Source organism: Mesoplodon mirus, assembly GCF_964341445.2.
Source record: "Mesoplodon mirus genome assembly, chromosome: 6".
Classification (NCBI taxonomy): Eukaryota; Metazoa; Chordata; class Mammalia; order Artiodactyla; family Ziphiidae; genus Mesoplodon; species Mesoplodon mirus.
Genome location: NC_138982.1, coordinates 142,029,419 through 142,047,605, shown reverse-complemented (window position 1 = coordinate 142,047,605; position 18,187 = coordinate 142,029,419). Strand labels below are relative to the sequence as shown.

General features: G+C 44.7%; 1 protein-coding gene across 2 annotated transcripts in view; it reads left to right on the top strand.

Annotated features, from left to right (window-relative positions):
• DSCAM (DS cell adhesion molecule) overlaps positions 1–18,187 on the top strand; it is a gene marked incomplete at both ends in the record, with an annotated part of 740,068 nt that overhangs the window by 641,234 nt on the left and 80,647 nt on the right. For both annotated transcript variants that reach the window (XM_082624816.1, XM_082624817.1), the window contains 2 exons: positions 2,329–2,484; positions 12,922–13,055. In XM_082624816.1, coding sequence (XP_082480942.1) covers positions 2,329–2,484; positions 12,922–13,055 — 290 coding nt within the window. The remainder of the gene's footprint in view (positions 1–2,328; positions 2,485–12,921; positions 13,056–18,187) is intronic.

The window sequence follows — 18,187 nt, the reverse complement described above, 5'->3', positions numbered from 1 at the left end:
CGGGTGTAATTCTTTTGGGTCAAGTGTTGCTTTCTTTAAACAGATCAGGGTGTCCCACTTTGCCTTTCTCCCTCTTCACTGTCCTCTTCTCCATCACTGTCTCACTGGGGAACAGCCCTGTCCCATCGGCACATCTTTCCCCTGCACTGTAATTGGAGCTCATACTTCCCCCGTGACGTAGAGACCCTGGGTCCTTCTTAAAGATAAAAACAAAAGCATAAAACCAGAGGCCCCATGAGGTCACATGATATAGTCAATTTCTCATTACTAGCCCAGCACACAGCCCCGTGGAAGAACCTCCCCTGAGTTGCATTTTCCCTAACTGTGTGTGTGTGTGTGTGTAATCTTTGTCATAATGTAGAAGTTCCTAAATCTGAAAAGATCTTGATGAGATCTATACTTAAACTTTTTCCATTAGCATTTGAATTTTTTAACCTACTCCAATTGACCTGTATTATCTATGTTCAGGAAAATGAAAATTATAAATGAATAATATAATGGAAAGAGGTCTGATGGTCACCCAGGGCAGACTTTTCCTTCACAGGAGAGAATTTCTAACCCATCTGAGGGTAACGATTGTCAGCTTTCCAAATGCACAGTGACCACACAGGAGCAAACATTTTTTTTTTTTTTCATAAGCCATCTGCTCTGGTTTCTAGATTGTGGCCCCTAAAAGTCTGCCAGCAGCTGGTCTCCCCCAGAAGACACTAGGCCACAGGCATCTTTGGGGGGCTGCGCCCTTTGCTGTGCTCTCTCCCCCCAGCAAAGCATCCCGCCCCCAGAACTCATCCACAAGCTGCCCAAGGTGGGAACAGGCATCAGGCTCCTGTTGGGGTCTGGGGCTGTGTCTGTGCCCTTTTCCCGTCCCCTCACAGCCCTCCTCACACACAGGGGTCCCTGGCATGTGAGTGAGAAGACTTGGCTACCCCCTGCTTTATTTTAAATTCAACTATCCTGCTATGTCCAGTTCAGCCTTGATCCTTTTGATGACGAAAAGTAAAAACAGTCACCATAATCACGAAACAGCTGGCCACTAATCTCCGAACTTCCGTGCAATATGCCAGAAGGAGAGGAGGAAAGAAAATCAAAGAGCAGGAAGAGAAAACCAGCCGGCAGAACCGCATCGCATCTGGCCGCCATGCAGGCCCACTGAGCGGCCACAGGGAGTGGCTGAGAGTGGGGACGGTGGCCGTGCGGCCATGCCCTGTGGTGCCACGGCCCATGCTCTCGGCCCCCGTGCTTGGCTCCGGGACCTGGGGAAGCTATTGAGCCTCTGCCTTCCTCAGTCTCCTCTCCTGTAAAATGAATGGGTTGTGGAAACAAGAGCATGGTCATGTTGGGTGAATGAGTTAACCTGGGAACCCAGAACCTAAGGAAGCACGCACGGCGTGTCAGCTGCCTTTACTGAGGCCAGAGGGCACGAGAGACCCTTTGGGGCTGCCTCACTGTGTGCATTGTGTGCAGAGGTGGCCAGACACCAAGGAGGACTCCCTCCTGGACCCCATCTCCCAGGTCAGTTCTGAGTAACCGGGCACAGCGGGCACGGGGACCAGCCTGCACCAAACATCCCACACACGGCCACTTGCCCTAAAGGTGAGCAGTCCTCAGGCCCCTCTCTCCTCGTCCGTCAGTGGCTCATTTCAAAATCCAGAGCACCCGAGGCGGTATTTAACACATCACCGTGAGTTTTCTCAAACTGCCGTGTATCATGTACCTCAGATGGGCCAGCATAAAGGTCCATCTTTGCACGCCATTAGCTGATCCCACACCAGAACGTGAAGTAGTTTTAGCTGATCAGCCACATCCCCGGCACATCAGCCGAAGGGTTCACTCCAGGTGACGGGAGGGGCTTGCTGCGCTGCAGTCGCTCGTATACTTAAGTTAGGTGCTGAAAAACACGTCTACCTTAAAGAAGTTTGCTTTTTTAAATGGAAAAATGAAGCTCGACTTGTAGAAGCTTCTTGATGAGCAGTTAGAAGGGTCTCTGCAGAGTGAGCATAGTGGTCCTGGCTCCCTGGGGCCTGGGGTGCAGGAAACCTGCTTGGGGACAGTTCAGGAGGGCAGCCACGGTGCCAGCGTTGGGTTTATAACACTTAACTTGGAGTGAATTGCTTTTTTCCCAGACCACTTTTCCACCCTGTGCTCTGTGGCAGTTTGGTGCAAATGACCTTTTCCAAATGTCGCAGAGCGTTGGTGTCACATGAAGACTGCGCCTAGTCCCCTTGCGTGATTTCAGGACGTGACCGATGGAGGCTCGTGGCCCAGTGCTGGGCCGCAAGGATGGGGCCCACAGCCGCGGTAACAGGTTCGTGTTTTCTTGTCCTCCAGAGCTGGGTGAGATCAAAAACGTCACCACCACGCAGCCCTCCCTGGAGCTGGACGGGCTGGAGAAATATACCAACTACAGCATCCAGGTGCTGGCCTTCACCCGGGCTGGGGATGGCGTGCGAAGCGAGCAGATCTTCACTCGGACCAAAGAGGATGGTGAGAAGGGGGGCGGCTTGTTGGGGGAGAGCTCAGGTCCCATCTGAACCTCCAGGGGCCACACAGGAGGCTCCCACCGGCTGGCAGCATTCCCGGGCAGGAGCTATTGCTGGAAAGGCTGGGTCAGAGAATTAATTCACCCACCTATTCTTGACTTTGCTCCATGCACACTTTTTGCTGCCCTCCCAAAATATTCCAGCACGATTCAGACCAGCACTTCCTGTGTCACCTTTGTTTGATTTATCCATTGTTTCTCTCTTCCCCTACAATTTTTCTTTTTTCTTGGGGTGGGGAGGCACATATTATTTTAAACAAAAGTACCTTGTATCCCAGGGCTGTATCCCAGGGCCATCCCTATTTTGTATCCCATTAGAATAACTTCAGTGACTCTTTAGCTATTAGTGTAAGCTCTGATCATTTCCATCTTTCCACTTAAAAATTATGTAATGGTCTACATCGTCATATGCTGTGCTGGCATTAGAATAAGCCCTCAGTGTGAGAGCTTCATGTTAATTTTTTTAAATTTCTTACAAGAATTTATGATGATTTAGTAAAATTTTAAATCATAGAACATTTTTCAGATCACAATTTGGACTTGGTTATGTGACTATTTCCCAATCCTACAAAAACTGTACGGCAAAATAGTTTTTCATATTATTTTAAGGGAAAGCCTGAGGGACCTTATTGAAGACTTTTTGAAGAATAATTTAACTTATAATACGTATTATGGCAACAGTGAGAAAACAGTTTCCACCTTAATAAAAGAAAGAGCAATTGATATCAAACTGATTCCCTTGTGGAATCCTCCAAATCAGAGCTCAGAATTATACCCAAGCCAGAGTTGAGATGGGAACCACTACACCTGAATTCTGTGCTGATTTGGCTCTGTAGTTTTGTCTTTTTGTCTTCTTGCAGGGCCTCTGTTCCCCAGGAAGCTGGGCAGGGTGTGGGTGGGAGAGCCATTTTCCATTGTCCATGACTGCCCACGTGTTGGCAGTTTTGATGTCCTTTGCTACATAGACAGTCAACATGCTGTTGCTTCACCCACTGTGTCCTGTGGGAGCAAAGCTAGGGACACACTCTCAGAGGCTTGGGCAGACCCTTCCTGCCCAGCTTTTCTGTCTCCTAAGGGCACTCCCCTGACATTCACAGCATCACTCTCTGCTCTCCCCTCATCAAACCCAGCCCTGCTCCCCAAGCAGTCCTGTCCGTCTACCCTCACATATTATGTTTCTTGTCTCTCTAGCCCTTCATGCATTCTAGTTCCCGCCCACAAACTTAACCTCATTACCCTCAGTTTTTCTAGAACACACAAGTGATTATTCCCAGTTATGTGCAGGTGTCAGCCAATGCCGCCCAAAGAAATTGCATTCTTTAGGGAAATCTAAGGTCAAAATGCAATGCCATTAGGAAGTCACACATTCATAGAGATATCTACCAAGCTATGTCCTGGGTGAAGACGGCCATATTTCATTTTTAAAATGTAATCAACGGAGAGCTGTGTCTAGATGCTGGCTCTGCCACCTGCTGCCGTGGGACTTGGACACCTTACCTCACTTTCTCTGAACTGGACCTTTTTCATGTACAAAATTTCCATGACCATCAGACTGCACAGAATTAAGACATGAAAAGTGAAGTGATGTGTGCAAACATCACCTAGCTTGACACATCGTGGGATGGTTCCTGACACTAGACATGTGATTATTTGATCTCCACTCCTTCAGAATGAGGGTGGAACCTTCTTTTGCATTGCTAAGCGATAACACAGATGTCACTGGAATTAGTATTTAAAGAGCAAATTGATCAGCAACATGAATTTTGACACCTGCATTTTTCAGAAAAACGTACAGAAATCCAATAAAAGTGGAAAGTTCTTTACAGCTCCATACTGACTGGTAATTTGGGATCCATTTTTTATTACTCCTCCAGTTTTAGAATCAGAGCTCCGTCTCCGAACTTGACCCTGAGACCCAAAGTGTAATGTGTCAATCAATTATTCTCTGCTTTCCTATCCAGTGCTAATAGTATGGGGAGATGTGATTAATTGTGGAAAGCCCTGCCTTGGACGTACCAGGGAGGAGATCAAGAATTCCACTTGTGCTAACGTGGGCGAGAGCAATGCAGAGCTGAGTGTCAGTATTTACTTGGGATAAATCATCAGCATTTTCAAAAAAAAGCAGAGCAGAGATGAGGTAGAAGGAGAGAAAAACTAGTATAATAATGAGTTTATTTCCCAGATTCACATGAAAAATTCACTTATCTAGAAATGGTGAAGAATTGCGCCAGCCATCCTTATAGACTCAAAGTCTAATATAAATAGACGTTTGAGCAGTTTACAGAACTGATTACAATTTTGTGTCTGCTTGAAAGGAATGCGTAATCAAAGTCAGAGTATAAATCCTGTTGATGCTTCTGTGAAGTCTTATGATTTGAAGTTTGGATAACACTGCCGACTTCAATTAAATGATGTAAAAATATAAAATAATAATTGTCAACATTTATTGTTTCTCCTCAGAAAAGCACTCTTCTAGGCACAGGTTGAAGTTTCATTGTTTATTGATGCTCTTGCAAGTAAAGAAATATTAACACATTCACAGCAAACATTCAATTAGGACTTCTCTGCCCAAAACAGTTCTTAAACTAACGTCCTCACCCCTCAGTGTCACGGGGCCTGGAATTTTAAATTATGTTGTTAGGTCACTGATCATCTTAAAAAGGAAAAATTTATCACTTGCTAGTGAAAGAGATAAAAACAGAATCAATAATAAATAAAAAAATAGATTAAATAAATAAAATTGAAAAATAAAACAGGCAAAACGTTTACTTTTACAGGGGATAATTCACAACTGAAATATTTGTTTAGAAAACAAGTCATCTGTTCCATAAGTAGTTTCTCAGTTCCTATAAAGATTCTTGGACATGAATTCTCCAAGAATATGGAGATCTTGATATAGATCCCTGATATAGATCCTTGGACATACTATTGGGTCCAGAGTCTCAGGTCCATCAGTATAGTTGTGGGTCCACGGAGATATTCCCAGCATCTGTAAGAACACCTGACGTCTCAGGTCCTCTTCCCAGGACTGCTCAATCATTGAGAACTTGCACATTTTTTATTGCTGCAAGACCACAAAAGATTATTTGTCAATCAAGCTTTTTGTTTTTGAACACAAGACAGCTAATTCTGAATTCTATGAAATCCTGCTACCATTTTTTTTGCTGAGAATATAATCTGAGCCAAGCCATGGGGAAAGAGAACACACACAAATGCAATCTATTATTTTTCCAATTGTTATTTTCAGTCTGCTGGCAGAAGGTAGTTTCAGCCCTGATCCTTTTCCACAAAAGAAAACATTACATATATATAAATAGCGACGGTTGTGTTTAAGTGCAAATATTTACTGAATACATCACAAAGCTCTGCGCATAGCTCTGTGAGAAGAAGGCCAGCAGGAGCTGTAATATGTGATCTTCGGTCCCTCTCTGCCATGGTTAATGATCTGTTTAGCAGGACATCTGAAAGTGGAGCTAAGAGCAAGAGAAAAATAAACAGACATCAGGATATTTGATTCCTCTGGCCACCCATATCTTGAGCCATACATCCTCTTGAAGGCATGGATGGTGTGTTCTCAGATGATAGTGTAAACTGCACCCTGGTTCACCTTAAAGGTGATGGACCCTGAGTATGTGTGTGTGTGTGTGTGTGTGTGTGTGTGTATTTGCCTAACCACCTGCAGTGCTGCTCTTCAGGAGACACTGAAGGCTTTGTGTGCCATGAGAAAGCCTGTCAATTAACCGGAATCAATACTGCTTAGGATCCCAGAGTCCTGCAGCATTTGGCAGGGTTATGATGTGCTCTGTGCAGTAGCGGATACACCGGCAACACAACAGACCAGGATGTCCTGAGAGGCCTTCCACCACGTGGATGTCAAAGCTTCCTCTGCTGCAGGGATTCTCACACAGGTTCCTAGGAAGTCCAAGGGCTCCTAGGGGGGCCTCAGAGATGCCCAGTGGTAATGGGGAGGGCCCCAGAGGGGCTCCCTCCCATCTCTGCTTCAGGAGGAGCCACTCCACTTCCACTGTGTTATGCATGGGTCTCCCACATGACACTTAAAAGGATTTGTCCACTTTAAGGAGTGTTTGGAAACCACTGCTCTAATGGGTGCAAAGGCCAGACATACTGGAGCCTGATGGAAACCAGAAGAGAAAAGGGGCCTCATGCATTGCTTGGCCGTGACGACAACTGCTATTGTGAAGGTGTCCCTTCAGCATCACGTCATCTGCTCACGGCTCAGAAAAGCTGCTGCGGAGCCTGGGGCTCAGGTGAACCTGGCTGTCATGGCTGGTCACACATACACACACACTGATGTATGCACCACACCACACACAGCACAGACATCACATACACACCACAAACCACACATGCACACGCACACACTATACACACACACATACCACACACACACCACGCACGCTACACATGCAGACATACTCTACACACACATCACACACGCATCACACAAATAACCCAAACCACACACCACAGACACAAGCCACAAACCGCACACACACATACCCCTGCCTGTGGCTGATCTCTAAGACCAGAAAAATGAGGATGACAAAAACGAAGCTGACCAGAGTGTCTGTGAGGTACTTATTAGACTTCTGTCTCACTTCAGATTGAGGCAATATTTTTACAGAACAATAAGTTTGATGTTTCTCATTAAGATACACTCTTAGGTGGCTTGACTGTTTGGGCCCATTCTCTATGCTGTGTAGCAAATCATCACAAACTTAGCACCTTAAAACAATACAACTTCATTATCTGACCATTTCCTGGGGTCAGGAGTCCAGGGACGGGTTAGCCAGGTCCCCACTTAGGGTCTCACAGGCTGAAATCACAGTGTTGGCTGGGCCTGGGGTCTCATCTGAGGTCAGATCCTCACCCGAGCTCACTGGCGGTCAGCAGGACCCAGTTCCCTTAGGGCTGAGACCATCATCTCCTCAGCCCCCAGAGGCCACTCCCCAATCCCTGTCACATGGCCCCAGCAGGGTCACATGGTCGTGTGGTCATAGCAGGACAGTTGACCTCTTCATCACCAGCAGGAGCCTGTCTCTGCTACTCCAAATCCCTCTCTGACTTCTAGACCCTCTTTTAAGAGGCTCATCTGATTAGGTCGGGCCCACCCAAGTTACTCTCTCTTCGAGTAACTTACAGTCAGCTGATTGGGTCCTTTTATATCTGCAAACTCCCTTCACCTTTGCACAAAATGTAACCTGATTTTGAGAGTGATCCATCCATGATAGTGACAAGTACCACCCACATTCATGGGTAAGGTAATTATACAGGTGTGGATATCAGAGGGCGAGAATCTTGGGCACCATCTTAGAATCCTGCCTGCCACACTGAGCTCATTTAGAAAATCTGCTTGGAGGACCTAGTATGTGCCAGATACTGGCCCGGGCACTGGAGACACAGCAGAGAACAGGACAGGTGGGGCTCGCAGGCTGGTGGGGGAGACAGATATTTACCAATCACTCCTGAGTGGGTTATGACAAGTGCCATGAAGAAGCGTCTTCAGAGACAACCCGTCCTGACCTCACCTAGGCTAGTGACAGAGAAGGTTTTCTCGAGGAAGCGAGCCCTAGCAGAAGCTGAGGTGAGTTAGAGTTGCCAAGGACAAGGTGGAGGGCGGGGAACAATTCCAGGCAGGAGGAGCCCAAGGCTTTCAGTCATCATGTGTCAATGACCTGATGTAGGAGACGCACGCCACATCCAGGGACCTAAAAAGGGCTCCAGTGCTGTGCAGTGACACAGAGCCAGGAAGAGAATCCAGCCACTGACCTGACACGTCCACGTGGAGGTCTGAAGCACACACCAACCTTACACGTCCACCAAGAGGCAGCAAGAAGGGAAGAGAATTCTAGGCTCTGGCTCTTGAGACCAAGGAGATGGCTGTGCCGTTTGCTGCAATAGAGGACGGGAGGAGGGAGGCTTGGGAGAAAAGGTGATGAGCCCTGCTTTGAACAGGATCGGTCTAAGGTGTGTCAGTCAGAGCCAAGATGCCGGGGCCATCGGATATGAGAGCTCTGAGAGCATCTGCGTGCACAGGGGAGCACATGGGAGAATGCAGAAGAGATGGTCCTCAGCCGCTGCATTCTTAACTTCAACCAGTCAAACCTGGAGCCATAAGTTCACTCAACAATGGCCAGAAATTGACGAAGGCTACCTAAGCTCACCTATATCTTCATAAGAAGAAAAGCAGATTACCAAAATGTAACCTGATGACTAGGAGTGCGTCTTAATAAACTATGTCCCAGACACACCCTCCTAAGCCATCTCTGTCTCCTGCCACTCTCAACGTTTGGTGTTTATAATTCAACACTGAGTTACAAAGTAAAGGCCAGAATCCTTTAGCAATATGTACGATAATGAAATGGCGATGGTTATTACAAACAATAGCTAGAGTTTATTCAGTGCGTATTATATACAGGACTCATATTAATTCTTCACATGAATTCTCTCTCATAATCTTAACAGTAAAATAATAACTTGGTATAATTATTGCTCTGGATTCATAGGTGAGGGAACTAAGACTTATTAGAGAACTTATGAACTTGCCCAGGACACAGAACCAAGTGGTAAAGTTGGACAAAAGCCAGCAGTGGAGGCTGCAAAGCCCACACCTTTAACCATTGTGGTGTAATCCAAACCAGAACTAAAATTTTAAATTCTCATTCGTAAAGTATTGGCTCAGAAATCCTGAAAATCTTTCTCCAATGTCTTGCGCCTCAGTTTCTGTATATTTATTATTTTCTTATGCAAAATTCTAATAACGCTACAAGGAAAGATTGTACAAGATGGATCATAAATCAGTGTATGAGGAACCACATGGGGGTTTAGGTAGTAAGTGCAGTGGAAAACCCTTTGATGTGACGTGATCCAGGCAAGTTAATGGAAATCATCTACTAAAGAAGGAATCACTACATTTTACAGTGACCAAGAGACAGAACTCAAACATTGTAGTTTAACTTAAAACATATTAATATACATTTATTATATAATCATTGTCTAATCAAATGATCCAGACTCATTTCTTTAGTTTTGGGTGAAGAGATTAGAGTTCTGTGTCATTTTTCATTCTTTGAACTGTATGCATCATGGATCATCTGTAATTTCCACTTTAATTTCTTGATCGTGGAGAAAACATGTATTGTCATTGGCCAATAATCTGCTTTTTAATTTCTTTTTATCTGTTTGCCTTGATTTTTTTGCCATGTGACCTGTTCTTCTCACTAGTCTTGCCCAAACATAATTGAAGCTTCTTTTTTTTTTTAAACTTACCTTCAGAAAGCTTTTCCAAAGTCCCATCAATTGTCATAAAAACAGCTTTCTTTGTGCGCTCATATTTCATCAGTTTCCTTAAATTAAACTGCATTACCTTGACAAGTACAATTGTCACAAATGGTAGAAACAAGCCTGACACTCCTGATGAGCAGCCAGCCAAGGAGTTGTTGCCAATGTCCTTGGGGTCCTAGAAGGACGCTGGCCAGAGGGAGTGCCTGGTGGATGCCAGCTGTGTGGTTTGCTTTATGGAAGATATGGAGGGTTCTGGCCAATCTGGGGGCATCCATTAGCGTGGGAATATTAAGCACATGTATGCTCTACCCTTGGTATTCAGGAGGAGCCCTTGTGGCTCTGAACCAGGTTGTAGATGTCTAGGTGATTGCCCTCACCAGTAGAAAACTAAGCATATTCAGAACAAAGGTACCTTGTTCCCAAGGACCTATTAATCCAAGCTTCATCACTCCTGTGTGTTCCTTTCTCTAGACCTTTTGTTCTTGGTGGAACTTGTCAAAAACTGATCCCAGAGCTTCCCTGGTGGCACAGTGGTTGAGAGTCTGCCTGCCGATGCAGGGGACGTGGGTTCGTGCCCTGGTCCGGGAAGATCCCACATGCCATGGAGCGGCTGGGCCCATGAGCCATGGCTGCTGAGCCTGCGCGTCCAGAGCCTGTGCTCCGCAATGGGAGAGGCCACAACAGTGAGAGGCCCGTGTACTGCAAACAAACAAACAAACAAACAAACAAACAAAAACAACGGATCCCAAGATTTTATATTTTCAAATGATGACTGTGTCCAACCCCCGTTAACTCTTGCCAGAGTGGTTGGTTGTGTTGTTTTGACCTAGAAGAGTCACGGTCAAAATTTGAGCATAATTTGATCTGGAATTGTCACCTAGAAGGTGACAATTGAGATACACATTCCACTCCAAAAATATTTACTTTAAAGTTAGGTTGTTTTCGGAGAAGGAAGAAGCTCAAAGCTTCCTCCAGGGGCTCACAGGGGACCTTACTGGTTTGAATTTCAAGGTCTCCATCAAGGGGGGAACCTCTCTCTACATGAAAAGTTAAAACAGTGAGGAGGAAAGCAATAACCTCGTGGTTTCTCTCACAGCAGATTTAACACTCTTTCCTCTTTATCCCATGTTCTACCCACCTCACCTCATTCTCCCTCTTCAACCTGGAAAACAAAAGGGTGGATGGAAGAGCACTTATGCTCAATCTCACTTCTCACATTAAGCTTCAAGTTGTCAACAACCTTTTCTGCATTCTTAGATGATTGACAGAGGGGAGTTTGTTGTCTGTATGAACCGTGAATCTTTGACACAAAAGTTCATACTCATAAAAACTGCTTCTGAGCCTCTCCTGAGCCAAAGAGAGGTGTCATTACAACGTGTTTTGGGCCCAGAAGGGTGATCTCTGATGACTGAGGTAATTCGCCCTCATTCCTAACTCAGGAGGCAAGATGTACCCCGCAAGCCCGTTCAAAGCCAAACACGGTAGCAGAAACAAGAATGACCCAGAAGCTAAATTCTCTTCTAGTCAGAGGCAGGAAATCAACAGGGACTGAAAAGCATAGAGAAGGCTCCCAGGAAAACAGGGACTTGAACTGATTGTGTTAGTTCTGTCACAGAAACACCTATTTGTGACACTGGTTAAGGAACAGCAAGGCAGACTTCATTCAGGGGAACAATTTGATAGGTGAAGGCATGACCACAATGGTGCTTTGCGGTAGGGGAGAAAGATTGGATTCAGCTTTGACTACAACAAGGAAAAGTGGGAGTTTACAGCCAAGGAGTGACGGGGAGGGAGGGGGGTCCTTGGGTGAAAAAATTACCAAGAGGAAACATCAGGGATGAGGGGCATTTTGGCTAAACTGGCTTCACAGGAGTTTTGCAGAAGACAGGCGACGATGATCAGAGATTACCTGGTGGTGACAGAGAGTGAGGACTTTGATCAGATATCAAAGGTGATAAGATATTGTGGAGATTCTGGCTAAACTGACTGAGCAGGATACTTGCTAAAGTGGGCTCTTAGGGGACATGCCCAAGGACATGGCCCAGTGGAGCTCCTAGATTACTGGTCAGAGAGACACTGTGTCAGCCCGCAGGGTGGCTGTAACAAAGTCCCGCAGCCTGGGGGACCAACAACAGGAATGTTCTGTCTCACCTTTCTGGATGCAAGAAGTCCAAGATCAAGGGGTGGGCAGGGTCCGTTCTTTCCAAGGACTGTGAGAGAGAATCGATCCCTGGCTTGTAGATGGGCATCTTCTCCCTGTGTCTTCATGTTGTCTTCCCTCCATGTGTGTCTCTGTGTCCACATCTCCCTTTTTTGTACAAGGACACCAGCCATGCTGGTCAGGGCTCACCCCAATGACCCCATTTTAACTTGATTTTCTCTTTAAAGATTCCATCTCCAGATAAGGTCACATTCTGGCATGGTAGGGCTAGGGCTTCAACAAGTGGGTGTTGACTGAAAACAAAATGCACAACGTGAGAGTTGTGAGTTGAGTTTTATTTGGGGCAAAATGAGGACTATAGCCCAGGAGACAGAGTTTCAGAGAGCTCTGAGAAACTGCTCCAAAGAGGTAGCGGGGAAGGTCAGCGTTACGTATGATTTCAGTGAAGGGGGTACGTGCAGTCAAGCACACGTTTTGGCAGAAGCTTCCTGCTAGTCAGGAAGAGCAGATGTCACCATTAATGATTTTAGTGCTTTTCTAGATACGAGGAGATGCAAGAATCGGGCTCATAACATCTTCTCCTAAAAATATCTATCTATCTGAAGGCCTGTTCTACCAGTTTTTCCCAGAACACAGAGTCCCTCATTCCTGATCTCCACCCTAAACTCCTTTCAGTGGATGTTGAAGGTCAACGGCTGCAGCAGTTCATGATTTAATCCTTGCAGAGGCAGATGGCAAGTGCCAATGTGTAGTTGACTTGGGTTTTGAGGGACACAGTTCAGCCTGCATCCCTGACTCCCGAAGAGCTGGGAAGAGAGAGTGGCAGGGCCCAGCGGGGTCCTGTCGGGGGGGGTGGGTCTAGAGTGGCGGGGAGGGAGGCCCCATCATTCTGTCACTAAACTTTCTGCTCTTCCAGTTCCAGGTCCGCCCGCGGGAGTCAAGGCGGCCGCGGCCTCAGCCTCCATGGTCTTCGTGTCCTGGCTCCCCCCTCTCAAGCTGAACGGCATCATCCGAAAGTACACCGTGTTCTGCTCCCACCCCTACCCCACAGTAAGTTGGTACATCACCCAGTGCCTCTCAAGCATCTTCCAGAAACGAGCCACGGGCACTCACTTGAGACATTCTCCTTCCTTTGTTTCCCACCTCCTTGGGTTTTCCCAGTGGTTTTATTCTCCTCCCTGCTGTCTGCACATACAAAGCCAGGTTCTCATTACCACCTCACTGAAAAATCCACTCCTGAATCCTTCTAAGGGACACAGTTGTCTGGAATGATTGTTTATTGGGTGAGTTCCCACAAAAACTGCCAGCCGGCTTATCAAAATCAAAACCCAGAAGCCTTAATGGATCGTCAGTGGACACGACCTATTGATTTTGCTGTTGGGCTCATCCTTCAATGCACTTCATGCTTCACCTGCCTCCCCCGCACACCCCGACCCCATCCTCCTTCCCTGCCCTTCACCCACTGAGACCCAGCAGCCGGAAAACCCTTGTTATGCTAGAAATGAAGGACTTGAACAAGACTCTATGACCCTCACAAGTACAACAGTCAGCTTAATTCATTGTGAAGGAATTAAAGGTTAGGGTACTTAATATTTCAAAATATGGGATTTACTGTTATTCATATTAACACCACTGAATGATACTTACAGAGTTAGAGTGTTTCTTAAATGGAAGAATGTGTGTATCCAAAGGGGAAATTTCAAAGAAAACAAAAAATGGTTCATGAAATTTATGATGTCTTTGTAGAAATGTTGATGACATTTTCTGAGGTAGGCGCTGTGTCCAATCCATTTTTCCATCTCCCAGCTCCTGGCACAGAGCATGACGTGCATAGTCATTCACAGTTTGTGGAGTGAATACACAAATTAATTTTGGTTTTATTGTGGTAAAATATCAAAACATACAAGGTAGCATTTTGAAGTGTTCGATTCAGTGGCATTAAGTCCATTCACACTGTTGTGAGACCATCACCACCATCCATCTCCAGGGCTCTTTTCTCGGAAAACTGAAACTCCGTCCCCATGAAACACTACCTCCCATTCTCCCTCCCCCACCCCCTGGCAACCACCCTTCTCCTTTCTGTCTCAGTGAATTTGACTCTTCTAGGAATCTCATAGATACGACTGGAGTAAGACAGTGTTATCTTTCTGTGCCTGGCTTATTTCACTGAGCATAATATGTTCAGGGTTCATGTATGTTGTAGCATGTGTCTGAATTTCCTTCCTTTTTAAGGTTGAATAACATTCCTGAACTAATTTAGTAATTACTTTTTAATTAAAATGACATGCTTTCCCAAGTCTAGAGTCTGTAGGGGACCCAGAGGCCCAGTGACACCATAGACACTGAGGATGATTAATGGTGGGGAGACAGGGGGAGGGCAGGAGTGTGGCTCACAGATGGGCCTCCATCTCTGAAAAATATCAAGTTGTGTGTTCTGCTGTTTATATGTCAACAGCAGCACCTCTGGAGTTGAAGTAAAGACTTAGAAGTAATATGCTTAGATATGGGTTTCAGAACTTGTGTGAGTTCCTTGTCTGGGTTCAAACATGCTGTTAACTCTCACCTGCTGAATCCTACCATCAGATCCCACCATCAAAGTCCAGAGATGCAGAGCAGTGTAGAGGACACGGTGGGTGGCCCTCTACTCAGAGGCCATTCACTGAGGACCCTGTGCAGGTTCTGATCCTCTGAGCCTCAGCCCTGACATACCACCACATTCACCAAAGAGAGACAAAATTATTGCTGAAAGTGTGCCCATATTTCACTAGAATATGAAGGGCTTCTTTATTTTTATTCATTCATTCATTTCTTGATTTGCTGTAGGACTCCCAACTGCTCTTTTGACTCCAACAAGCTAGAGAGAGCCAGCAGGGAACAGGGAGCACCGGCAGCTCACCCTCATTGTCTTCCCAATCGGCTCTTTATCTCTAAACTAAAAGCCCCAACCTGGTTTATTTGTAATTAGTCCTGAGTGACTGAGGCTTAGATGAGCAAGCCCGCGTTTGCGGATTGTGGGTGCCATATTACTCTCCATCCTCCCAGCCTACGAATTAAGTCCTATAAAAAAGGAGGAGTTACTATCCCAAACACAGTATCCATCGAACACTCTGTAGGATGGAATATAAATAACTTCCCAAGGGATTTCCAGTCTCTCCCTGCATAGAATAATGGGATTCAACTATCCAGGACCTTCTCAACAAGAGCCTTTCAAAAACTACCTTAGCGAGATCAAACTAACCAGAAAAGCTGGGAAATAACTGAATTTCTCACCTCCTTGATGTCTTACAACCATTAGCAGGTGTTTCTGTGTGGTCTTTAACCATATTAAAAAAACATTGTAAACCTAGAAATATGATTATCACAAGGTGCCTGTGGTCTCCCGGGAAGCACCACTTATTAAGCTTTGCAGAGAGGACCCAGAACTCCAGAGCTGTCTTCAATAACATGAAGTGAACCAGAATCAGTTTTCTTCCATCTCTAGAACCACATTGCTATTCATCTATGTCAAATATCATTTAAGACCACGAGGCCTATTTTTAATAGACTTTATTTTTTAGAGCAGTTTTAGGTTGACAGCAAAATTGAGTGTGAGGTACAGAGACGTCTCATATAATACTTATTTTTAAAATAAAATAATACCATGACAAGTAAAGATGAGAGAGAACTAATACACGTGTCTTCAGAGGTGAAGACTTAAAAAATTCCATCTACTATTCTGCTTTTTTCCCGTGGAATGAATAAGGAACTATAAATTACTGGAAAGGGGGAATTTTTTTCCCATCTTTAGTGTCTGCGATTTAATTTTAAGTCAGAAAACGATGCTATCAAATTTTCTGAGGCTTTTACTTTTCTGCCAGTGTATCGAAAGAAACACCAGAGGGCAGTCGTAGTTCTGTGTATTTTTCCTGCTCGTGTATCTGAATTTTTTTTCCTTTGAAATGACTTCATAGTCGAATGTAGAACATGGGAAGGTAAATTAGGACACAGCATACTCTGTAATTTAATCTTCTTTATAAGAGTCCCTCGGCTAACCTCTTGCTGATGTAAATTTTCTCTTAAGATCCTCAATTCATGCCCCTTCCTTGTGAAAGTGCCTTGTTAAAAGACACAGGCTCTTTTCTCTAATATGTACAATGCATTGTCTGATTATACGCATTTGTTTCACGGTGTTCTCTCAGGTCAGCTTAGTAAAAGGCATCAGAATATGAAACTTTATATGTTGCCAGACAAGAAACTGGAAATTTGTCTCAAGGCTAGTTGTCCAAAAGTGGTGCTTGGTAAACATTAATCTCACTGTGAGAGACCAGCTAATACAAAGAGACATCAACCTTCCCAATCAGAGCAAAACCTCACATCCGTTTGATTAAGGAATTCATCATATAATATTTGGACCATAGCTATTACTTTTAATATATAATGGTTTGGATGATCAGTTCATACACTATGAGAAGCAATGGAAATCCAAAGTAATGAGCTAGCCTTCTAAGGTCCCAGGGAGAAAGTAGTTAACCTGGATTTCCTCTCTAACGACCCTCCCTACTTAAAAGCAGACTGTGAAAAATGTTACATATTACATAAGCACTAAGAGGTAGAAATTGTCTGTTTTGCAAGGCTAAGCTGATGGACATAGAAATGTGAAATTAGATAGCACAAACTTCTCATTAATGAAGAATAAAAATCAGAAGGTCTAAAAAATTATATCAGTGAGCTATGATCCACCTCAATTATTCCAGTTCCAGAAGATAAATGTTAGCCAGTTCCTGCACAAAGTAGAGCTCAGTAGATGCTGCTGAATGAGCAAATGAGACTCATAGCAACTAACTCTCCACAGTGGAGCCCACAACTCAGAATTAAGCAAGTCTTCTAGGAAGCAAAGAAAGTAACCTCTACCAGGTCCAGACAACATTCAAGCCAAGGTAGCAGGTGTGTGTTTGCCTCCCAACCCTCCCTAGGCTGCATTTCCTAAAGCTATAGTGGGGCTGAGGACAAGACAGAGTGGCTTTAGAGAACCACAAGTATTCAGGAATCTCAGGTCAAAAAAATGGTGCAATAACAGAATCAGGGAAGTAGTATCTAATGTGACCACCTGAATTTATAATGATGCTCATCATAATATTGATTGTTCCTCTCTCAGAAGTCACCATGGACCTCCTGGTTGTAAAATTCCATTGTCTCTTAGGAAGAAGTAATGCTCTTCCTATTTTAAGTTGTAGCATCACAAGCTATTATATAGTTACTTGTTTTTAAATTTGTTTTTCTTAGCTTCCATTATCCTTTTATTCTTTCTCCTTTGTTCTCCCTCTCCCTCAACACCCCACCCTTAAAGGTAGGCATTTTTCAATACTCTACCTTCTTTTCATATTCTTTACTATCTCCCTGAATAATTGAATCTATTCTCATAATTTAACTATCATCTGAAGTTAAGGGGTTCAAAATGTTTATCTCTAACCCTGACAATCTTAGAGAACCAATCAGTCCTATATTGTCAACTTCCTACCATCCATGTCTTCTTGGAAACCCCACCACATCCAACATGTCCAGAACCAAATTCATTCTTGCCCCTGCTTCTGTTACTGTTTCTCAACTAAGCTAATCATTACCTTTGACTAAGCTAATGATTACCTTAGACAAAGCTAAGCCTTAGCTTACCTTTGACTCCTGTTCTCCCTTTCCACTCATTATCTGATTGGTTTCCAAATCATTTCTTCACTTACCCAGCAAATCTCTGTAGAGGGCTACCCTGTGCCAAGGGCTGAGCCAGAGTCTGAGGTGTATCAGTCAGGAGAAGCTGAGTTATGCTGTGTAACAAGCATGCCTAAAAAATCTCAGTGATTTCCACCAATAACAGTTTTATTTTTCTTTCACATTCATGTTCATTGTGAGTTGGTGGTAGCTCTGATCCATGTTATCCTCACTCCAAGAAGGACCCATGTGGGTTTTATGGCAGAGGGAAAGAAATCTCTGGAGGGTCTGACATAGGCATTAAATGCTCCAGCACAAATCAATGGCTAGAATCCATCACATAGCCTCACTTAACCACAAGGGAACCAGGAATACAATCTGAACACATACCCAGAAGACAGGCAAACCAGAATGTTTGGAGAACAACTCTAATATAACCATGGGACTGCAAGGACAAAGGATAGAGTGTCTTTGTTTGAGAAGTTCCTAGTTCTAGGGAG